At 56.8% G+C, this 21,404-nt stretch overlaps 9 protein-coding genes across 11 annotated transcripts; 4 read left to right on the top strand and 5 right to left on the bottom strand.

The window, feature by feature from the left end:
- Positions 1-58: 58 nt before the first annotated feature.
- On the top strand, positions 59-1,402 carry H310_07955 (hypothetical protein). Its single transcript, XM_008873484.1, has 5 exons — positions 59-560; positions 614-821; positions 882-1,007; positions 1,059-1,148; positions 1,207-1,402. The coding sequence occupies exons 1-5, from the start codon at positions 64-66 to the stop codon at positions 1,348-1,350; spliced, it is 1,065 nt and encodes a 354-aa protein (XP_008871706.1). The 5' UTR covers positions 59-63; the 3' UTR covers positions 1,351-1,402.
- Positions 1,403-1,406: 4 nt separating this feature from the next.
- Positions 1,407-2,054, bottom strand: H310_07954 (ubiquitin-conjugating enzyme E2 N). The gene is made up of 2 exons (XM_008873483.1): positions 1,963-2,054; positions 1,407-1,893 (listed from the first exon to the last, which is right to left on the bottom strand). Exons 1-2 carry the CDS (start codon positions 2,027-2,029, stop codon positions 1,505-1,507), a joined length of 456 nt encoding a protein of 151 aa, XP_008871705.1. The 5' UTR covers positions 2,030-2,054; the 3' UTR covers positions 1,407-1,504.
- Positions 2,055-2,416: 362 nt separating this feature from the next.
- Positions 2,417-4,534, bottom strand: H310_07953 (hypothetical protein). Its single transcript, XM_008873482.1, has one exon. The coding sequence runs from the start codon at positions 4,520-4,522 to the stop codon at positions 2,564-2,566; it is 1,959 nt and encodes a 652-aa protein (XP_008871704.1). The 5' UTR covers positions 4,523-4,534; the 3' UTR covers positions 2,417-2,563.
- Positions 4,535-4,604: 70 nt separating this feature from the next.
- On the top strand, positions 4,605-7,047 carry H310_07952 (hypothetical protein). 3 transcript variants are annotated; one of them, XM_008873480.1, is made up of 11 exons: positions 4,627-4,686; positions 4,748-4,818; positions 4,918-4,980; positions 5,027-5,081; positions 5,135-5,204; positions 5,251-5,280; positions 5,330-5,402; positions 5,448-5,468; positions 5,515-5,609; positions 5,656-6,773; positions 6,839-7,047. In XM_008873480.1, exons 1-10 carry the CDS (start codon positions 4,662-4,664, stop codon positions 5,855-5,857), a joined length of 705 nt encoding a protein of 234 aa, XP_008871702.1. In that variant the 5' UTR covers positions 4,627-4,661; the 3' UTR covers positions 5,858-6,773; positions 6,839-7,047. The 3 variants fall into 3 exon arrangements, with proteins under 3 accessions (XP_008871703.1, XP_008871702.1, XP_008871701.1); XM_008873479.1 differs by having other exon boundaries at positions 6,816-7,047; XM_008873481.1 differs by having other exon boundaries at positions 4,605-4,686; positions 5,515-6,773; positions 6,816-7,047.
- Positions 5,922-9,337, bottom strand: H310_07951 (hypothetical protein). The gene has a single exon (XM_008873478.1). It carries the CDS (start codon positions 9,303-9,305, stop codon positions 6,030-6,032), a length of 3,276 nt encoding a protein of 1,091 aa, XP_008871700.1. The 5' UTR covers positions 9,306-9,337; the 3' UTR covers positions 5,922-6,029.
- Positions 9,338-9,416: 79 nt separating this feature from the next.
- On the bottom strand, positions 9,417-13,082 carry H310_07950 (hypothetical protein). The gene is made up of 2 exons (XM_008873477.1): positions 11,001-13,082; positions 9,417-10,941 (listed from the first exon to the last, which is right to left on the bottom strand). The coding sequence occupies exons 1-2, from the start codon at positions 13,065-13,067 to the stop codon at positions 9,637-9,639; spliced, it is 3,372 nt and encodes a 1,123-aa protein (XP_008871699.1). The 5' UTR covers positions 13,068-13,082; the 3' UTR covers positions 9,417-9,636.
- Positions 13,083-13,191: 109 nt separating this feature from the next.
- Positions 13,192-16,968, top strand: H310_07949 (hypothetical protein). The gene has a single exon (XM_008873476.1). It carries the CDS (start codon positions 13,246-13,248, stop codon positions 16,927-16,929), a length of 3,684 nt encoding a protein of 1,227 aa, XP_008871698.1. The 5' UTR covers positions 13,192-13,245; the 3' UTR covers positions 16,930-16,968.
- Positions 16,969-17,007: 39 nt separating this feature from the next.
- Positions 17,008-17,917, bottom strand: H310_07948 (hypothetical protein; the record flags this gene model as incomplete). The annotated part of the gene is made up of 5 exons (XM_008873475.1): positions 17,008-17,190; positions 17,249-17,450; positions 17,500-17,561; positions 17,611-17,814; positions 17,864-17,917. The coding sequence occupies 5 exons, from the start codon at positions 17,915-17,917 to the stop codon at positions 17,008-17,010; spliced, it is 705 nt and encodes a 234-aa protein (XP_008871697.1).
- An 833-nt stretch (positions 17,918-18,750) lies between these two features.
- H310_07947 (hypothetical protein) lies at positions 18,751-21,006 on the top strand. The gene is made up of 5 exons (XM_008873474.1): positions 18,751-18,957; positions 19,012-19,068; positions 19,135-19,226; positions 19,278-19,488; positions 19,546-21,006. The coding sequence occupies exons 1-5, from the start codon at positions 18,821-18,823 to the stop codon at positions 20,951-20,953; spliced, it is 1,905 nt and encodes a 634-aa protein (XP_008871696.1). The 5' UTR covers positions 18,751-18,820; the 3' UTR covers positions 20,954-21,006.
- Positions 21,007-21,404: the final 398 nt, after the last annotated feature.

Raw genomic sequence — 21,404 nt, 5'->3', positions numbered from 1 at the left:
GCGTTGTCGCATCTAGTATTACTACTAGTAGTATGCCATCCCCACGTACAACACAAAACACCGATGGAGGAAGTGGCGCTGAAGCAGTGGTTGGCGCCTTGGCCAAAGATCAGCACGCAGCTGAGCAATCTCCTCGTGGGTCTCAAGCGCCGCCAGATCACGGGCTCGTATGAGACGTCTCGCAAAACCACCGAGCTCGTGCGCGCCATTCTCGGCACAGTGCGATGGACGCACGCCCGGCAGTTGATGGACAACATTCGGCTCTTGGGCCGCGTCTTGATCAAGGCTATTCCACAGGAGTTGGCGATTGGCAACGTCATCCGGCGCGTGCTGTTCATCATCCGCGAGGAATACCTCAACGCGATGAAGACGCTATCGAGCCAGACGTTGTCGCAGCCGTCCCTTGGAACGATCCTCACCCCTGGGACAGAGGCCGACTACACGACGCCAATCAAGGAGCTCAAGCAGTCGATCATGGAGGGTGTCAGCGAACTCGTCGACGAAATCGAAAACTTGCACGTGAGCATCGCCGAGCAAGCGATGGAATACATCCACGCCAAGTACGCTCCATCGCCATGTCCTTCTTCGCCTCTGACGACATGCCTTCTCGCAGCGAGGTGATCTTGACGTACGGCATGTCTACATCCGTGGAGGAATTCCTCAAGGCCGCCGCGAAGAAGCGGCAGTTCAAAGTGATCGTGGTCGAGTCGGCACCGCTATTGCACGGCCAAGGTTCTGCGCATCGCTTGGCCGAGAGCGGCATTGACACAACGCTGATCCCCGACAGCGCCGTTTTTGCCTTGATGGCGCGCGTGAATAAGGCACGATCTTTCCGCGGCGCTCTTGCCACCGATCTCGTTCCATGACGTGTGTGTGTCCAGGTCGTGATTCCAGCGGTGGCCGTCGTGGCCAACGGCGGGCTCATTGCGGAATCGGGCATTCAGAACATCGCGCTGGCCGCCAAAAAGTTTTGCGTCCCGGTGGTGTGTGTCGCAGGCCTCTTCAAGGTAGCACTCCTTCGTGTTCGCGGGTGGCAATCACCGGCGCGTCCCATGTAGCTCTGCCCCCTCTTCCCGCACGACGTCGACATGCTCAACGAACTTGTGTCCCCTGCGCATATCTACAACTACGACGACACGCTGCACAACGTAAGAGCTCGAGCAACGTGCTGCGATGCCGGCAGCAACTCATCCGAGCAACTCGTAGATTGACGTGCTGAACCCGGTCAACGACTACGTCCCGCCCGAGTTCGTCACGATTTTCATCACGAATACGGGCGCGTACCAGCCATCGTACATCTACCGCCTCTTGACCGAGTACTATTCGCCGCAGGACTACCAATTGGCTTAAGCCCGAGTGAAATGAAAAAGCTTCGTGTGTGTGGGGCGCCGAGCAAAGGGAGCGAATCGAGAACGGGGTTCATATTGGATGGGAAAGACGACGATATGCAATGCTGTCCCTACTCTTCGACGGAAGAGACCATGACGTTGGGTGGGGCTGCCGTCTACGCAAAGCGACGCGTCCATTCCGTGGCCGTTCGCAACGCGGCGGGCTCGTCTGTTTTCCAGTGGTCCGCGACGTCGTTGGCGAGCGGATCGTCCGGGTTCGGGGCGGACAGCAATGCCTGGATACTCAACAAGACGGTGCGGATTTGGAGGGCCGGCGACCACTTGTCCTTGAGGATATCCAGGCAGATGCGGCCGAGTTTGTCAATGTTGGGGTGGTAAATGCGTGTGAGGAAGCGGACTTTCGGCGGTGCCATCGGGTAGTCCGCGGGCAAGAAAAGTTCCAGTTTGAAAATCCCGTGCTCATACGGCGACGACTGCGGCCCGGCAATCACGACTTGGAAGTATCGCAAGTTGTCTTCGTACGGCGTCGCGCTGATGCCAGGTACTACATGGCAGTGGCATACGACACACATGAGAGGGCATCACAGAGGTTCCACGGCCACGATCTATCTACCTGGTTCGGCGAGAAGGCGCTGCGTCTCCTTGACGATTCGCCGGGGGAGCTGAGATGGGTTGGACATGCTGGCTGCCGAGAATTCGAGTGCTCAAGCTGGAACACGACGCATCCGGATATGCGCTTTTTCCTCTGTACTATTCTATATTGCAGGTTATCGAGGATCAAACGTTTTCAGAACCCAACTGCACTCACGTACGTGACATTCTTCATACCAAAATGGACAGGTATTCATTATGAAAAGTTTTCCTTGGCGTAACGACTCCACCACACAACACGGCGAGTTGTCTCAAGATGGCGCCATTGCTGCATGGATCATGGATGAGCTGCGCGATCTTCCCTTCCCCAGGGACTCCATTGCATGTACAAGCATGGGCTGCCTCCAATGTGCCACTGGCACGGGTTCTCCTTGGAAGTGGACACCACGTGGATCTTGTTGGCCACCATCGGCAGTCCAGCCACACCAACCGCCACACGTTGCATTCCCACGTGGAAACATCGCATGCTAGCAGTCGTCGAGACATTTATGGCATTGTCATTCACTGCACGTTAGAACTTCGACTTCATGAAAGACTATACATTTCGTCGCCGCAACACGACATCACCCGTACTCTTCACGCAGGCGCTTTCGCAGCAGCAACTTTTTCGCAAACACTGCCCATCGTTTCGCGATTTCTTTGCGATGCTTGGCGACGGCCTTCTCCACAAGGCTGTGTTCCAGCACCGCGTGGGCGTCCTCAATCATGCTGGCGGCATTTTCACAGACTACGATACCGTCAAACACGGGCACGTTGCGGCCGTTCCGGGCCTCCCACCCGACCATGGCAGGCGCAAAGTCGACTCCGAGCTGCATTGCGACCACTTTGGCGCGGGGAAGACGAATGTGCACGCTGCCTGCCGGGAGATGCGCTTCGCTCCAGATCTCAATGTTCCCGTGTTCGTTCTTGGGCACGATTCCATCGACCACCGGTGCCGCAGCAAACTTTTCTGTCTGCCAAAGGCCAAACAAGGGGAGCTGCTCCGCCTCTTTTTCATCGCCAGCCGGCGGGACGGCCGCCGTGGCCACCGAAAACGGCACTGGGTTCGCATACATGGACGTCTGGGTCGGCGGCGCGTGCTGCCGCTTCGCCACCAACTTGCACGGTTGTTCCGCCGCCACCACCACGCGTCCCTGCCGGAGCCATCGGTGCGCCGACTGCAGCGTGTGCACCGCAGACCGTTCAAACACCGGCATGCCCTTGAACAACCCTACGGGCTTCCGCGGTCGAATCCACTCATACATTCCCAAGTGCTGCTCCAAGCAATACTGCGCGTGATTTTTGAACCCCTGGACACTCGTCGGCAGCGGCAAATTGGGCGCTTCAACGTCAATTGGATTGGCATTCGTTGAACCGACCCGTAGCTGCCTCGCCCACCACGCCTCGTGGCATCGCAGTGGTTGTGTGCGAGCCCAATCGATCGCATACAGTCGACTGACGTCGACAATTCGCCCTTCGTCGTCGATGCTGACGATGTGCGGCATCACGGCGCCGCGGCCGCGCAATCGACCGACTTCGAACGGCTGGTTCACGAGGCTTCGGATTACGTCGACGTGCACCCACGACGACGACATTGGCGCCTTCTTCTCATGCGAGAGCGGAAGGATTGCGCTCGCATCCGAATACACTTCGCACCACGAGCGAAGGCTGCGTCGGTCCGTCAACTTCCTCGTGGCTTCGCCTTCGTTGCCGTTCTCGTCGGTGCATGCGGCGAGACCGTCGATGGGAATCCCAAAATGCGGGTCAAATGGCGCATTTCGCTTCACGACATGCGGTGTATCCAGGCAACTCGTGTGCCGCGTCGGAATGCCATAAGATCTACAGAGCGCTGTGAAGAGCGGCACCATCTCGTGTTCGTAGCCGCCCCGATTGAAGAACACTCGGAGAAGGGACGCCGCAGTGACGTCAAAGTCGACGCCTTCGTCGCCGATATCGGTATATGGCAGTCGTCGGAAGGTGAGTCGAAACCACCGCATGAGTGTCTGCACCACATACACTACGCCATGGCGCGCTTGATTGGAAGCCGCCACATTCACGTCGACGTGGGCGGGGACGATCGATCGCACGAGACTTTGAAGGGTCACGTCGTTAATCGCGGCATTCACCTGTACCTCACGAGCTAGAAGACACACGAGATGCGCTTGCCGCTGGACCATCAACTCGCTCTTTTCCGTCTTGGTCAGCCGCTTCACTTTCGACTTGGTCTTGTTCCCGTCTCCTTCAGCCGCCACCTGGGCGTTCAATGCAGCGTTCAATGCATCCCAGTCCTCTGGAAGCTTTTCCACTTGCAAGTCACTCGAAGTCTCGTGAACGTGATCGCTGTCGTCGGAGAAGACGCCAGTGTCGTCGTTGGGATGCACACTCTTGCCGTTGTTACTGACATCTTCCCACGCATCATCGTCTGAATCGTCGTAAGCATGTGTGTGGTTGGCAAGTAGCGAAGCGTCGTCGTCATGGCCATTGTGCTGCTGCTTGTCGACGTCGTCGAACGGACTGCTGCCGCCGCCCCATTCGAACTCCATTTTGGCGGTTTTTTGCTGGACGAAAATCCAAATTCATGCTCCGGGGGGGTGGGGGTCCAAAAATGCAAAATGGAGGGGGGGGGGCTACTAATTTTGTACGTTAAGGCGCCATCAACGAGTTCACTCCCTGCCACCCCCGATGAGCTGCGGCCACTACGAGCGAGGTGAGATGCGTCGGCGCACCAGCTGGGCCAAGTGCATCACGTTGACGTGTGCTGTGCGCAGGATGCCACCTCTTGGCGAATTGCTGTGGGGAATGGTTTCCGTGCCGCGTCTGCCACGACGAGGACAAAGAGGTAGGCATGGATGCAGACCCCTTGCTGGGTGTTCTGTGTTGGCCGTGAATTGGCCCTCCACACTACGTAGCAATCTCAGTGAACGTTTCTTGGATGCAGCACAAGATGGATCGGCATGCCGTGACGAGAGTTCGCTGCCGCAAGTGTCGCTGCGAACAACAGGTACCCCCGCCACGCTAATGATGGCCCAACATTGCGCTCGGATTAGCCTCAACAAACGTGCGAAAAGTGCAAGCATGTCCTGGGCCAGTACTTTTGCCGTGGTGCGTGATCCAACTATGTATGCAGATGCGACTGATCCTGGAGTACGCGGCAGTGTGCAACTTGTTCGACCATCAAGGCTTGGAGAAAGGCATTTTCCACTGCGACCAATGCGGCATCTGCAGGTGACATAGCCGCCGTTCGCTTTGCTCAACTCGACTGGCGTCGTAGAGTCGGTGGCCGCGCCAACTACTTTCACTGGTGGACATCCCGTCATTCGTGGCGCATGCTGACAGCATGAAACATGCAGCGACAGGTGTGTCGGATGCTTCCCCATCAGCACTCAATCAAGCCACAAGTGCGTAAGCGAAGCCATGCTCAAGGTATATCGATCCCGACGTGCTTGACCTCACTCGACCGTGCCTTAGGAATGCTGCATTTGCTTGGAGGTAGGGATGTCCCGTCGTGGTGGCACTCCATGGTCCGCTTCGACAGGACATGTTCAACTCGCGAGAAAGCCCTTCGATCCTCGGGTGCGGCCATCTCCTTCACACGGCGTGCTTCAAACGGATGGCACGCTTCGCCCACAAGTACCTCGACCGGGTTAGAATGTCATGGAGGTCTCACGCGGTGCAGGTTTGAATGCCCACTGTGTCGCAGCTCCTTGCTGTCCGATGCTTCGGACAATGGCAACCACGATAGCGATCATGATGCAGACGGCGTCGAAAGCACCGACAGCGACGATGACGAGATCGTCCACGATGACTTGGAAAGCATTCAAAGCGACTCCGACACCGTTGACAGCAACGACATCGTCGCCGACGTCAGCCGCGACTAGGTCGCTGTGAGGACACCCATACCCAGACGCGGTGCCAAGCAACTCGTTCTGAGTACTCGATGGTGTCTCCGTCCGCATCCATGTGCGTTCTTGACTCTTCAGTGAAATCTGTACATTAACCAAGCTCTTTCTACATTGCTTTGGTTCGACTCGGCTTGGTCCTCCATCATGCTCACTGAATCCACGCCGCGACGCCGTCGGCGTGTTGAGAGGCTGCGAGGCCGCTCGGCGAAGTCGTCGGATGGTCAATAAATACAATCTCCTGACTCGTCCCGCCAAAGTTAAAGTTGTCTTGGTGGCCGTCCCCGAACGAGTCCATTTGGTCCAAGTTGGCCGCGTACGTGCTGGCGATTTCCAAGTCCGACTTGAGTTGCTCCATCCCGTTTGCGAGCAACTCCCACAAGTTGGGGGTATTCGGGTTCAGCACCAACGCCATGTCGTCGGCGGGAAGCTTGACGTACTGCGACAAGTCTCGCGCCAACCGGTGGGCGCGGGCGCTCAGCACGTTGTTCTGGACCTGGAGTTCCGAGATCTGGCCATTGAGGCTCGAAATTTCCTCGAGCAGTTCCTCCGTTTCCCCTTCGAACTTGTTGTTGTGCGAATGCATTTGCTCTTGTAGTTCTCGGATGTGATCTTCCAAGTTTTGCGACGCCATCTCGGCCGACGCATGGACGTTGCCGAGCATCGTCTTGGTTTGCGCCAGTTCCTGACGCAGCTCGTCCTTGGCGCGTTCAAACTCGGCAGCCTGCGCTTCCAATTGCGCCGTCAACGCCGCGACCTGCGCATCTCTCGCCTCAATTTGCGTCGCCGTTGTCTGCACTTGTTGCAACATGGAGTCGTGCGCGGCCTTCAGCTGCGCGAGCGCATTCTTCTCGGCAGCGACCGCTGCCTGGAGCGCACTGTTCTCTGCTGCAAGGTGGGACACCGTGGACGAGTCTTGATGGACAGAGGTTTCCAGGTGCTCAATGCGAGCGTGAGCAGACGCGAGCGACGATTCCAGCTCGATGCGCTGGGACTGCACGATATCCAACATGTCTTGCGAGTCTTTCCACGCCTTTTCAAGCCCCGCTTGCTTCTCATGGGCGTGATGGGTCGCGGCCGCGAGCTCGTCCTTCACTTGCTGCAGCGCCGACGTCAACTCGCCCAACGAGCTGTTGGCATGGTCGAGTTGTTGCGTCAATGTATCGACATGTTCTTTGTGTTCGGTCAGCGAGCTTTCCAGGGTACTGACCCGGATGCGCGCATTCTCAAGCTCGGCTTCCACCTCGCGCTTCGACGCTTCCTGGGACGCCAAAACTTCATCACTCGAGGTCTTCGCCTTCTCCGCGGTCGTGATGGCCTGCTCCGCTTGCTCCAGGCGTTCTTGCACCGCCGTCAAGTCGGCCATCAACAAGTCGCACTTTTCTTCCCATTCCAAGCTCGTGGCCTCGCATTCGGTCGCAAACTCTTGCGAATTCTGCACTTGTCTCATCAAGTTCTCCACTGTGGTTTTGTTTTCAGACTCCAAGCGATGTGTTAGCGCCACCATGTCCGCCTCATGCTGCGTGCGCAGGGCTTCGATCGATTGCTCGACGTGGGCCAGCTTGGCTTCAGTTGTGGCCACCTGCTGTTCCAACTGATCCTGCAACGCTTCGAGCTCGTTTTTCTCGGCTGTCACATTGACCACACGCTGCTCCAGCGTATCCAGTTGCGATGCGTACGACTGTGCCTTGGCTTCCGAAGCTTCCAATGCACCCTGCGTCGACTGCAACTGCGCTTTCACTTGTTCCGTGCCCGCGAGCAACTCGTTCAACTGGCGGTTGTCTTGCTGAAGCAACTCTACTTGCGCGCTCGACTCGTTGGCCTGCTGCTCCCACGCCGCCACACTCTCCTGCAACTTGGCCACCGATTGCTGCAGGTGCTCCACCTCGGCACGAGCCACTGCAGCGTTTGCTTGATATTGCTCGCGTTCGTGAAATAATTCCGCTTGCTGCTGAGCAATCTCGTCTTGAGTCGCCGCATTACGTTGGGCATCGTTCAGTGCTTGATTCAACGCATGCACTTGCTCGAGGAGCGCGTCTTTAGCGTCTTCCGCATCCACCGCTTGTTGTTCGCGTTCTGCAGCAAGTTGCTTGGTGTCTGTCCAGTCTTGGAGCAACTCGTCATACTTGGCAGTCCACGCGTGCTCGACCGCTTGAACCTCCGACGTCAATTGCGCTGTTCGGCCATGCAACGTTTCAATCTCCTCGCGCAAGCAGTCCACGTTGGCAGTCGCTTCTGCAATCGAACGCTCGTAGTCTTGGATAGAATACTGGAGCACTTCAATTTCACGAGTCTTGGCGTCAACAACGGCTCTCTCCTGCGCCAGCGCTGCGTCGGCCGCGTTCATGTGGCTCTGATACTCCGTCTGGACGACGTGGAGCTGGTGCGATAACGCCGCCGATGCAGCTTGGTTTCGCTCCAATGACGACACAGCTTCATGCTTCTCACGCTCCAGGGCTTCGTTGCGATCGCACAGTCGAAGATTCAGCTCCAACGCATCCGAGAGCTCCCTTTGCACGGTCTTGACCTGGACAGTGAGTGCCCGCAGCGAGTCTTCCTTCCACTGAGATTGGGACTCGAGCGCCGATTTCGTCACCAACTCGGCTCGTATCTTCTGCGCGCTGTGTTCGGCAGCGATGACGTTGGACTTTTCAGCAGCAACTTGGCTTTCCAACAAGGCAACGGATGCTCTCAAGCTCTCTTCAATGCGCTTTTGATCAGCTAACTCGGCGCTGAAGCGCTCTTCCGACTGATGAAACCTCTTGAGCGTGACTATGCCTTCCTCATCGCGGCGGGCGAGGTCTAGTTGAAGGGCGTCGATAGTTCCGCGAAGGTCCTGTTCGGTCGCGTGGAACGATTGCACCTGCTGTTCGCGCTCTTGAGCTAGCTGGTCATACTGAGATTCTAACTGGGCCACGTGTTGAGTTTGTCGTTCCATGCTACCACTCAACCGCTCCAAATCTTGTGCGCTCGAGACCTTCAACTGCTCCAACTGGTTATCGAGTTCCTCCTTTACGAGGGACCCTGCTTGAAGTGCATCGTTTAGTCTTGCGATGTCCTCTTCGTGCGTGCGAAGTACTGCGTCTTTCGCCTCGATGTCCTTTTCCAATGCCATCTTGACGTCTTTCAGCGCTTCGTTCATGGCGGTGAGGTCGTCGATGCGTTCTCGGAGCTGCGCATCGCTGCTGTACTCCAACTCGTACTTCAGTTGCACGTTGGCAGCTTCGAACTTGCGTGCTTGCTCCTCCCATTTCTTCTTGGAGTATTCGGCCTCCCCAAGTCGTTCCAGGAGATGAGTCAAACGCCCAAGAAGCATCGACATGGCATCAGGCTCTTCTCCAGCCCCATACACCTTATCCTGGTGACTTTCGTCACCATCTTGCTGCGGAGTCGTGCTCTCGTCCGACCCAAACAGTGCACTCCACATCCCGTCGCCGCTCTTCGTTCACTCCTTCAAACAAGACTGTGAATGACGTGTACTGCTAATACATACGGCAAACCTAATTAGGACGCTATTATTTTATTGCTGGTTAGTGAGGAGAAACTTGTAAGCATCCTTGACCTTGCCAAGAATATATTTTTTATGATCCTATTTTACATCCCATTTCGGCCGCACTTAGGGCCGACCTTTACCAACTTGCCGCGGCCCCGCTCTCTGCCTTCGCGCTGTTGGCATGACTCGCCGCCGCCGCATGCGTAGTGGGGCCAGGTGTAGGAATAGATGGCTGAAGTGTGTTATGCTGGTTTCGTGAACGAGGCTACTTTTGTGTTTTGAGCATGTGCCGCAACTCGACGCCGAGGATCGTGGTCGCCTTGAGTTGCATCATCGCGACGCTACGACACGCACACGCGTCTTCGACTTCTGGCAGGAAGCGGCACGTCGTCGTGGCCAGGTCAAAATGCGCCATCGCGCTATCGACCTTCCCTTGAGCAAAGTACACTTGGGCCAAGTCCAGGTGCGTGGCACTGCACCGCGGGTCCACCTGGAGGGCTTGCTCGAAGTGGGTGATGGCGTGGTTGCCGTCGTTCGTGGCGACGAAGATGCGCCCAGCGTTTAGCCACGGCAGCGGGCATTCCGGCGAGAACTCGACGGCTTTTCTCAAATGCTCCATGGCTTGGCCGTAGTCTGCACGGTCGGAGAGGACGTCGCCGTAGAACAATCGAACTTCATGTGACGTGGGAAAGAGTTCGAGCGCCGTTTTGAACACGTCCAAGCTCTGGTAGACGGACCCGGCCTTGTACAGCGCCATCCCGTACGAGATGTGCGTGACTGCTAACGAGTCGCAACGTGTCATGGACTTACGGAGCGACGACACCGCCGCCGCGTAATCGCCCAAGATGAGCTCCATTTGGCCACGGTGCAAGTACACGTCACCGCTGTTCTCGTCCATGGCAGCGGCGTGCTGGAACCACTCGTCGGCTTGTCCGAACTCGCCCAATTCGCAGAGGAACCCTGCTTTCTTGATCACCGAGTTGAGATGTTCGCTGTCCAGCGCCAGCGCGTGATCGATCACGTCCAAAGCACTCTCGACATCGCCAGCAATGTACAAGAACGTCGCGTGGAAGTTGAGAGCAACAACGTGACGATCAAGCTTGGTTTTGTACAGTTTCTTGGACGGTGCCGATGCAACAACGTCGTCGTCAGCGACGGCATCGGGGTTCTCCGGCTCGTCCGTGGCTCGGCAACTCAACACGTACGCAGCCAACTTGGCAAACAACGTCTGGGCGGCGGTGTACCGCTTCGACCGTTTGTGGTCGACGGCTTGGACAAAGAGATCATCAAAGCGGTCGTCGCTCAGCACGACAACATCGTCGTCGACGGCCGTGGCTTTCGGCATCGTCACGTAGAGCGTGCTGACACCCGCGTCGGCATCGCGGCTAAACGACAAGAAATAGCTGTCGACAAGCCACCCCGACGGGAGCTCGTGGCGTTTGACCATGGTGGCCCAGATGCCCTTGGCTTGCTCTCTTCCGACGAGTTTCGACACTCGTTCGATGACTTCGGCTTGCTCGATCACGCGGGAACCGCCTAGGATGAAAGCCAGCACATGATGCTGCAGCGCCTACAACACCCCACGCCGCTCAATCAAGTCGATGGGTTGCGACGGTACTTGTTACGAACCTTTTCAAACTCCTTCTGCCGTTCGTCAATCTCGCCTTTGCATGCATACGCGTCGGCCGAATATGGCGACAGGTCCAGCGCCAACGTGGCATCTGCGAGGGCCAGGTCCACTTTGTCCGACCGAATAAAACACTTGGCCCGCTTCGTCAGCGCCTCCACGGCGCTCGAATGGTGCACAGGGACGCAGTTGAGCGCCTCCGTGTATCGTCGGACGGCCTCCGCGTCGTCCCGTCGACGGACGCTGTAGTCCCCAGCGCGAATCTTGGCGGCAAACGCTGCTATTGCACCATCGTCCGTGGTCTTGGCCTCGTCCATGGTGACATCATCGTTGACGACGTGATGGGATGCGAACGTCGACATCAGTACTTGCTCCAGCGGCTCAGCGGTGGCTGCTTTGACGCAGTCCACGACCGCTTGCAACTGGATGGCGTTCAGTTTCGGACACTCGTGGACCTTCAGGGCTTCTTGGACACCTTCAAACACGGCTTGGGTCTTCGCTTTGACCTGGAGGGAGCTCTGTTTCGTGCGCGACGACTTGGTCGGCGTGAATTTGTAGCCCAACTGGTACGCCACGCAGGGATACCAACTCAGTTGAGCAATCGGCTGAGGAGGCTTTGGCGTCGCAAGTCCTTCGACTGGAGGAACAGCGGTGAGAGCCCAAGGCACTTTGGCTTGTAGCGTGCGGTGAACACTGGCTCGAATCGATTCAACGACCGCAAGGACGGCCGCGGCGTCGACGGGCGCGTCGGACACATCGACGACCGGCGGGGGCTTCATCAGCGTTTGCGGTAGGTCCTGGATGCGCTGCATTTGAGCTACACAGTCCGCGTCGCGGGAATCGTGGAGCCATTTTTGAGAACTCATCGCCATTGTGCTTTCGTTCAGGTCAAACATGTCGTACACGAGGTCCGATATGGTTTCCACGACTTCTTGAAGGATCGGCGCGCCTTTGAGCTTCGCTTCGAGCATCGTCGTGTTGACCACGTGCGGGTTCGGGCACAGCACGCCAAACGGCGCGAGGCACAGCGACGCGTACTGGTAGATAACTTCCGCCACGGCCAAGAACTGTTCTTTCGACAGGGGGGACGGCATTGTGAAGAAGTCCGATTGGTAAGCGTGCGGGAGCACCACGACGTCGTCGTCTGCGCTGGCCTTTGCGTCGTAATCTGCTTGTACCAAGGCGGCGTTCCAATTATCCTTAACTGTTTCCCTGGCGACAGAGTCGGCCTTGTGGTCTGCGCCGCTCGAGATGTCGAACGCGCCATCTTCATTCGCGCGCACTGCATCGGATGGGACAAACATGCCGGACGTGAGGTGGCCTGGAAGAAGGGCCAACGAGTTCGCTAAGCCAAAGCGGCACAGATGGACGCTGGGGTGTCCTGCCAACACCAATGCGACTGCCACAATCGCCGCCTCGATGACGTCCACGGACACTACGTACACGTCGGCGGCAAAGTCCACATGGGAAAGCGCGCTAGACGTGACGTCAAGTGGTATAAGGAACCATTTGCTCCGGGCGTCGTCGTTCAGGACATCGAGAGGAGAGAGCGGCAAGCTGCCCGTGAGATGGCCAACAACTGGAGCGGTAGTGCATTGCCCAAAGTAAACGTCGTCCGTAGATGCCTGCAACACTTGAGGCTTCTTGCCGTCTGAGTGTTCGGTATTGGGCTCTGCCGTAGCACGCACGAAGGCGTCGATGGAGGTGGCTGGAGCGACGGCATAGAGTTTGTCGTCGCCAAAGGAAAACATGTCCATTTCCGAGTCCTCTTGCAGCATATCGCGTTTGCGCGTCAGCGCCAATCCAAGTGGTACAGATAAGCTGGAACATGACTGCAAAGCCCACCACGTCATGCACGCCAGGCCAAGGACGCGGTCGGATTGTGCAAATTGGGTTGCAGCATGTCGATCGACATCTTTGGCTCTATCACGGATATGTAGCGAAAAGGCTTGGCCGTTCTCCAAACTGCCATCATCACGCAGGTTCTCGTGTACGAATGCAGCAGCGCTGGTTCGATCCCGTAGCAGCGCCTCGATCGCCGCCTCATCTTCCGGGACGTTGATGAACATGATGCTGCCGTCGTGTCGAATGATGCGATGGGCCAATCGCACTTGCTTCGAAGTTCAACCGAAGATCGAAGGAAAGGGGCCTCAGCATTCAAATTGGATTGGCTAAAAATTGTCGAATTCTTCTCTGGCCAGTCCCAGAGCGTTCGCGGCCACAAGCGAAGGAAGGAACGATCGAGGCATGACGTCCAAGCAAGGCGGAGATGGAGACAAGATCTCGTTGACTTCTGCGGGGAAACACTTTGATTCCGATATCTACGACGCTGCCAGCGATGACAAGTACGCTGGGTACTCGCGTACGCTGGACGATGAGGATACGGCGAATGGGGGAGACGGACCGTCCGGAAGATCCAACAAAGGTCGCGCGTCGGACGGCCTCATTGACGACAACTACGACCCGTTTGCAGATAAAGCCTACCGTGAAGCGAACGGCACAGGCTTGGTGAACAGTGTCATCTCCGAGCGAGAAAGCGACTATCAGAGGCGCCGTTTGCATCAGACGTTGTCCCCGACACGTCAGGATGCGTTTCAACGGGCTTCCGGTGACGACGACAATGCGTCGAGCTTTCGTAAGATCATGCACAATCAAAAGCTCGATGCCGAGCGCGAGGAAGTGATTCGAAAGATTCGCAAACAAAAAGAGGAACAGGCGGCAGAGATTGCCGCCGCCACAGCCCCCACGAAGAAGAAGAAACGACGATGGGACGATGCAGGGAGCAATGCGTCCGAAGGCGGAGCTACGACAGAAGAGGAGTCCTCTGAATGGGATCAAGACAATGCGGACAAGAAAGCATCGTCGACATCGCAGTGGGATGCCACCCCAGTTGCATCAGACATGCCCACCCCGAAGAAGAACCGGTGGGATGAAACCCCAGCTCCAGCCGGGGCTGAAAAGAAATGGGATGCCACGCCACAAGGCATTTCGTCGACCTCTTCGTTCGACGCGACCCCGACGCCCGGCCGAAAGCGTTCCCGCTGGGACGAGACGCCGCTCATGGAGGACCGGACTCCCGGTGGGTCGGTGCTCATGACGCCAGGCGGAAGTGCATTGGCGGCTCAGGTGATGCCCGAAGTCGTCCAGCGGCTACGATGGGAGCGCGAGATTGAGGAGCGGAACCGCCCTCTCAGCGATGAGGAGCTCGACTCGATGTTTCCCACGAACGGGTACAAGATCTTGGACCCTCCAGCGTCCTACATGCCGATCCGCACGCCTTCCAGAAAGCTCATGGCGACTCCGACCCCTATGGGCCAAACTCCCGGGTTCCAAATGGCCCAGACGCCTTCCATCGCGGACTACGGCCTTCCTCCCGGCGGGGAAACGCCGGCGGGTGGGGACATGCCATACATCAAGCCAGAAGACTACCAATACTTTGGGAAACTCATGGAAGAAGTCGACGACGAGTCTCTTGACCCTGAAACAGTCAAGGAACGAAAGATTATGCGCATGCTGCTCAAGATCAAAAATGGCACGCCCCCCCAACGCAAACAGTCGCTGCGTCAGTTGACGGAAAAAGCGCGCGAGTTGGGCGCGGGCCCGCTGTTCAACCAGATTCTCCCGCTGCTCATGGCGCCGACGCTGGAAGACCAAGAGCGCCACTTGCTCGTCAAGGTGATTGACCGCATTCTGTACAAACTGGACGACCTGGTGCGGCCGTTCGTGCATAAGATCCTTGTCGTGATCGAACCGCTCTTGATCGACGAAGACTACTATGCCCGCGTCGAAGGCCGTGAGATCATTTCGAATTTGAGCAAGGCCGCGGGTCTCGCTACGATGATCTCAACGATGCGACCAGATATTGATAATTCGGACGAGTATGTGCGCAACACGACAGCCCGTGCGTTTGCCGTCGTGGCGTCGGCGCTCGGGATTCCGGCTCTCCTCCCATTTCTGAAAGCCGTGTGTACATCCCGTAAGTCGTGGGAAGCGCGACACACGGGCATCAAGATCGTCCAGCAAGTCGCAATTCTTATGGGTTGTGCAGTCTTGCCGCACCTGAAACACCTCGTCGAATGCGTCGGCCACGGCCTCGTGGACGAGCAGCAAAAAGTGCGCACGATCACGGCGCTGTCGCTCGCGTCACTCGCGGAAGCCGCGCACCCGTACGGTATTGAGTCGTTCGACTCGGTCATTCGCCCGTTGTGGAAAGGGATCCGCCAGCACCGCGGCAAAGGTCTCGCTGCGTTCCTGAAAGCGATTGGGTTTATCATTCCGCTGATGGATGGCAACTGCGCCAATTACTACACGCGCGAGGCCATGGTGATTCTCATTCGCGAGTTCCAAAGTCCAGACGAAGAAATGAAGAAGATCGTGCTTAAAGTCGTCAAGCAGTGCGCGAGCACGGACGGCGTGACGCCGTCGTACGTGCAGTCGCACATTTTGCCCGACTTTTTCCGCCACTTTTGGGTCCGGCGGATGGCGCTGGACCGACGCAACTACAAACAGTTGGTCGAAACCACCGTGGAGCTTGCCAACAGTGTTGGCGCCGCTGAAATCATCGGGCGCGTCGCCGACGATCTCAAGGACGAGTCCGAGCCGTACCGGCGAATGGTGATGGAAGCGATCGATAATATTGTGCAGAACCTTGGCGTCACCGATATCAACACGGAGCTCGAAGAGAAGTTGATTGACGGGATGTTGTACGCGTTCCAGGAACAAACATCGGACGACACGACCGCGCTCCTGAACGGGTTTGGTGTGGTCGTGAATGCGCTGGGTCTTCGCGCCAACAACTATTTGCCCCAGATCTGCGGGACGATCAAGTGGCGCCTCAACAACAAGCCTGCGAAAGTGCGCATGCAGGCTGCCGACCTCATCGGTCGCATCGCTGTCGTGATGAAGACGTGCGACCAGGAACAGCTCATGGGCCACATGGGCGTTGTGTTGTACGAATACCTCGGCGAAGAGTACCCCGAAGTGCTCGGTAGCATCCTCGGCGCGCTCAAGGCAATTGTGAACGTGATTGGGATGACCAAAATGACGCCCCCGATCAAGGATTTGCTGCCGCGGTTGACGCCGATTTTGAAGAACCGACATGAAAAGGTGCAAGAAAACTGCATCGACCTCGTCGGGCGCATTGCCGATCGCGGTGCGGAGCTCGTGAGTGCCCGCGAGTGGATGCGCATCTGTTTTGAGCTCCTCGAAATGCTGAAAGCCCACAAGAAGGGCATCCGACGTGCGGCCGTCAACACGTTTGGATACATTGCCAAGGCGATTGGCCCCCAAGACGTTCTGCACACACTTCTCAACAACCTCAAAGTCCAAGAACGACAGAACCGCGTGTGCACCACTGTCGCCATCGCCATTGTCGCCGAAACGTGCTCACCGTACACGGTGATTCCGGCACTCATGAACGAGTACCGCGTCCCCGAAATGAACGTGCAAAACGGAGTCCTCAAGGCGTTTTCGTTCATGTTTGAGTACATTGGCGAAATGGGCAAAGACTACATTTATGCAGTGACCCCGCTGCTCCAAGATGCGCTCATGGATCGTGACTTGGTCCATCGGCAGACAGCCGCCACCACCGTCAAGCACTTGGCCCTCGGTGTCGCTGGCCTCGGCTGCGAAGACGCTGTCATTCACCTGTTGAACTTTGTTTGGCCCAACATCTTTGAGACGTCCCCGCACGTGATCGGCGCCGTCTTCGACGCGATCGAAGGGTGCCGCGTCGCCCTCGGCGCTCATGTCATCCTGCAGTTCTGCCTCCAAGGGCTATTCCATCCTGCCCGCCGTGTTCGCGAAGTGTACTGGAAAATTTACAACTCGCTTTACATGTACAGCCAAGACGCGTTGACGCCAGCGTATCCTGTGATTGAGGATGACCCGATGCACTCGTACGGCCGAACATACTTGGATCTAACCATTTAAAAAAAAAACTAAATATGCTGCCACCAGCGATCTAGCCCATGGTCATGTTTCGCGTCATCGAGCGAGACCGAAAGGAAGCTACCGAGACGGGTGGTGCGGATGATGGTGGAGCGAGGCGGATTGGAGCGAGTAGGGTGGAGGGCTTGGCGGAGCGTCGGACACGTCGTACTCGTGGTATCCTGCATGATGCTTGCCATGGCCTTTGTCGGTCCGCGGCAGCAAGTCGTACTTGGTTTTTTTCTTGAGAAAGCTGTCTTGAACCTGCGGCAGTCAACCCGAGGTGGACGTGAAATTGTTTGACACATCAGGGGCGCTTTACCCAAAATTGCAGCGCATTCATGAGGCAAGGACACGCCACCATGACCACGATCAACTCGACGCGAGGATGGCCTTCCAGTGGAGCAAACACCCACGCTGCATACGCTACCAAGCCCGCTTGAAAGTACACAATGCCGCGGCCGATGAGCAACTTGGCGGTTAAGATGACCCCGAGCCAGGACAACAGCTGAAGCAGCCACACCCTATGACACACGCGTTGAGTGATGCAGTAGCGCGTCCACGTTGCGTCACCGGACTCGAACGGGATCGCCGTAGTCGCCTGGAGTTTGCAATGCCGTCCACCGCATTCGTTTCTAGCGCAGTTTTGGTTGCTGGTCAACGTGGAAGTCACTATGAACGTACTGCCGCAGTTGTCACGAGCGTCAGGAGCATCCAGTTGAACACAACGCCGAGGCTCGTGTCCAGTGAAAAGTTGACAAAGTACATGGCACATTCGTCAGTCGTGCCAGTGTCGGTATACCCGACCAATGCGATCGCAATAGCAATGTTGGCTGCGTGTGCCACCCCTGCTCCGATCGCTTGTTTGGAAGCGTCAAAGAGCCACACCTGCGTCATTCGGTCACGGCACGTCAGAAGGCTCAACGAGTCGACGTACTCCCAGTGGCCGCCTTGGGATTTCTGCCCACCGTTTCACGACAAGCACTGACATCGCGATCATTCCAAGCGCAACTTGTACACAGCTCTCGAATGGTCCACTGAGCAATGTGCATCTTCCACTCTCGTCCTGAGGCGTCAGCAATGGGGTCATCGACACCGTCGTCGTTAGCCAGTCCATCAAGACCGCGCGGCGTGAGCCAACGTTCCCAATTCGATTTTCGAATTTATCCACAGAATATTCCAAACGTTTTGACAATTCTGTCTCCATAATTCCAAAATAAAAAACATCACGTGGCGTGGCGCGCACGATGGCCGCAGACGAGCCGTGTCAACGAGTGGGTAGCGCCTCAGTAAGTTGTGCGGCACAACCGTACCTCTTACCACGACAAATTGGGAATGCAAAGCTGACAAGATGATGCAGCCATTCTCACGTTGAGTTTACTTCAATAGTTTCCGTTGGATTTTAACTTTGACATCGAATCCAGCCTTAAACGCACACACGTCATGATGACCCCCCTCAACGCCGCCTTGCTCATGCACGACGATGTCTCGCACGTCTCGATCAGTAACGATCGAGACATGCGAGACATGGTCGTGCTGGCGACGGATTACGCGGCGATGGCATCATGGCGTGTCTACCGACCGAGCGCTCAAGCCGACGTGCAAAAGACGACAATCGCGAAGTCGGGCCAATCAAAACGCACGGAAATCTTTTTGAAAGTTTTCGCCAGCCAATGAAAGCGCAGATTGTTGTACGATTTCTGACCAATTCGAGAATTTTAAAGGGATGCGATTGGCTATATTTTGGCAAAATATTTTGATTGGATAAAATTCGAACAACAAGCCAAACTCGACGACACAACGACACTTTTTTTGACCAATGAAAGAATCCAAGAAAGTCGCCCTCCGCAGCGACCGCCGGCGCCAGCCCCATTGACGCAATCTGCCGGGAAACATGTATATTCAGCCGTCAGTGTACTGGGCTTGGTACTGCACAGTGCTCGGCGTGGTTATTACGGCGTTGATGGTGCTGCATGTGGCGAGGAAACAGTTCCGAGGTCAGCAACGCATGCGCTGCAACATGATTCAACGGTGAATGACACGCCGCGGCGTCGACCGCAAACAACTCTCACTCCATCTCCACAGGAATCTGCTCGGGAATCAATCTGGTACGCCGTACGGACGACATGACCTGGAACGAGGGTAAGTTCCTCTGCGCCATCTTTCCCTCGGGTACCTTTTTCACGAGCGAGGACCTTGGCACCGTAGCATTCCAAAGGAAGACCAGTGGAAGTGCGATATCTGTGACTTTTGCAACAACGTATCAAAGCCAGAGTGCGTGTTGTGTGGCACGGAGCGAGGTACCTGCATCACCTTTGTTCGATGTAGCGATGTGTCACTCGTATGTCCAGGCTTTTCGCTGACGGCGACGCTGCTTGGAACGTCGCCGGCTCTCGCTGGGCACCATCCTGCATCCGATCGCAACTCGATCACGGGTCTGACGAGCCATCCTTCCCGTCGCCGCGAATCTGTGAGCTTGCCTGCAAACGCACGACTCTCCTTCGTCGATCGCAACAAAGCGTTTAAGATCCGTCGCTTGAATGCCCGCCAAGACGCCGCTCGGTACTGTCAACTTCATGGAATATTCAGAGACCATGGATGTCTCATGCTTGCGCATAGGAAGCGCAAAGAATGGGTCCGTGAAGTCGATGCGGAAGGCAGAGGGTACTGGACCCGAAGCAGCCACAAGTCGTCGTCATCTGCGACGTCAGCCGAGGGCTTTGTTGCTCGAGTCGTTCCATCATCTGTGTACGACGGAGGGGAAATGCGCCTCACGTTTGCACCAACATCGCGAGCTGACGCGTTGCTTTCGTTTGACGGGAGCGCGATCCACGAAGCCGACTTGGAAGTGCTGCATGTGGTGGCCGCGATGCCGTTTCCGGAGAAGTATGCATGGTTTGTCGACCAAACGCACGGGCTCATGAAGACGTGGAAGGACGGCCGGCTAAAGATCAAAGTTCATCGGTCGAATGTCCTCGTCGAATCGTTTGAACAAGTGCTCGGGATGCAGCGGCAGCACATTTACATGCCGCTACGTATCGAATTCATCGGCGAGTCGGGGCTGGACGCCGGTGGCCTCGAGCGTGAATGGTTCACCATCTTGACCGAGGAACTGTTCGACGACTCGCTTGGGCTCTTTCAAGCGTGCCACAAGGACGTTGGCGCGTTCTATATCGATCCGCACTCTGCTGACGTGACAAAGGACCACCTCCTGTACTTCAAGGCCACGGGCCGACTCCTTGGCCGCGCGCTTCTCAGCGGCCACCTCCTCACCGCGCGGCCTTGCCTGCCGCTCCTAAAGCACATCCTGGGGGTTCCCATCTCGTTCCATGACATCCAATACCTCGATCCTCAAAAGTACAGCGGCCTGCAGTGGCTGGACGAAAACGACAACGTCGAGTGTCTTGATTTGACGTTTAGCTGCACCGAGTTGTGCCAGGGCAACAAGACCGTCGAAGTCGATCTCAAGCCGAATGGCCGGAACATCCCCGTGACGGACGAAAACAAGGCCGAGTACCTGGCACTGACGCTGCGCTACCTCATGTTGGATCGGTGTTCGGCGCAGCTCCACCACTTGCTCACGGGGCTATTTGAGGTAATACCCCAGGAGATGCTCATGGTGTTCGACTACCAAGAACTTGAACTTGTCCTGTGCGGTGTCCCCGACATCAACGTCGCCGACTGGAGGGCCAACTCGGTGTGCTCGCCAGATCTGGTCCACTCGCCTGTCCTCGAGTGGTTTTGGGATGTGGTCGCTGCCATGTCGAGCGAAGACAAGGCCCGCCTCCTCCAGTTTGCCACGGGCAGTTCGCGGACACCGGTGCAGGGTTTCAAAGCTCTCGTCAGCTACGACGGCCAGCTCTGCCCGTTCTCGCTCCAGGCCATCCCGTTCACCGACACAGCGTACCCCCGCGCGCACACGTGCTTCAACCGCATCGACCTCCCTCTCTACAAGTCCAAGGAGCAGCTGCAGGACATTCTGACCGTTGTCATCAACACAGAAATCACGGGGTTCACGGAGGAATAGAGCAGGTCAACGGTAGCAGCAAAGCCCACGAAACATACAAAGATATCTATTGATGTCGGGAATTCAGTGCGATGGCGCCGCCATTCGCTCTTCTCCACGGCGAACAAACGCTATGCAGACGAGGAGCTTGTGATGGGCATGACGCATATGGTTTGTCGTGCCCGATGCACATTTGATTTCCATGGTAGCCGAGGTAATCGTGGCCCGACTTGCAGACACTCGCTTTGAGCTGCCTCAACAACGTCGTCATGACTCGTAGAACCTCTGCGCGATCACGTCCTCGTTCTTCGTTCGGGGCAAATTGTCAGATGCGGATCTCCCTTGACGAGACCGCGATGGCGGACGAGGTCGCCCACCGACGAACATTACGCGCAGTGACATGACTGGTGTGAAGCAGACGTGATCACGACATAGTCACCCGTTCGACTCGCGACCTATGACACGATGGTCG

The sequence above is a fragment of the Aphanomyces invadans genome (assembly GCF_000520115.1).
Source record: "Aphanomyces invadans strain NJM9701 unplaced genomic scaffold supercont1.15, whole genome shotgun sequence".
NCBI classification, from domain to species: Eukaryota; Oomycota; class Saprolegniomycetes; order Saprolegniales; family Verrucalvaceae; genus Aphanomyces; species Aphanomyces invadans.
Note: the sequence above shows the minus strand (reverse complement) of the source record. Positions and strands in the feature narration are given on the sequence as shown.

Coding starts and splice junctions, on each gene's coding strand:
- H310_07955 (XM_008873484.1), top strand. CDS start 64: ATGGAGGAAGTGGCGCTGAAGCAGTGGTTGGCGCCTTGGCCAAAGATC. Junction 561..613: donor ATGGAATACATCCACGCCAA/GTACGCTCCATC, acceptor GCCTTCTCGCAG/CGAGGTGATCTTGACGTACG. Junction 1,008..1,058: donor GTGTCGCAGGCCTCTTCAAG/GTAGCACTCCTT, acceptor CGTCCCATGTAG/CTCTGCCCCCTCTTCCCGCA.
- H310_07954 (XM_008873483.1), bottom strand. CDS start 2,029: ATGTCCAACCCATCTCAGCTCCCCCGGCGAATCGTCAAGGAGACGCAG. Junction 1,894..1,962: donor GCGCCTTCTCGCCGAACCAG/GTAGATAGATCG, acceptor ACTGCCATGTAG/TACCTGGCATCAGCGCGACG.
- H310_07953 (XM_008873482.1), bottom strand. CDS start 4,522: ATGGAGTTCGAATGGGGCGGCGGCAGCAGTCCGTTCGACGACGTCGAC.
- H310_07952 (XM_008873480.1), top strand. CDS start 4,662: ATGAGCTGCGGCCACTACGAGCGAG. Junction 5,281..5,329: donor CGCGCCAACTACTTTCACTG/GTGGACATCCCG, acceptor TGAAACATGCAG/CGACAGGTGTGTCGGATGCT. Junction 5,403..5,447: donor TAAGCGAAGCCATGCTCAAG/GTATATCGATCC, acceptor ACCGTGCCTTAG/GAATGCTGCATTTGCTTGGA.
- H310_07951 (XM_008873478.1), bottom strand. CDS start 9,305: ATGTGGAGTGCACTGTTTGGGTCGGACGAGAGCACGACTCCGCAGCAA.
- H310_07950 (XM_008873477.1), bottom strand. CDS start 13,067: ATGTTCATCAACGTCCCGGAAGATGAGGCGGCGATCGAGGCGCTGCTA. Junction 10,942..11,000: donor GGCAGAAGGAGTTTGAAAAG/GTTCGTAACAAG, acceptor GGGGTGTTGTAG/GCGCTGCAGCATCATGTGCT.
- H310_07949 (XM_008873476.1), top strand. CDS start 13,246: ATGACGTCCAAGCAAGGCGGAGATGGAGACAAGATCTCGTTGACTTCT.
- H310_07947 (XM_008873474.1), top strand. CDS start 18,821: ATGTATATTCAGCCGTCAGTGTACTGGGCTTGGTACTGCACAGTGCTC. Junction 18,958..19,011: donor CGCTGCAACATGATTCAACG/GTGAATGACACG, acceptor CCATCTCCACAG/GAATCTGCTCGGGAATCAAT. Junction 19,069..19,134: donor CGACATGACCTGGAACGAGG/GTAAGTTCCTCT, acceptor TTGGCACCGTAG/CATTCCAAAGGAAGACCAGT.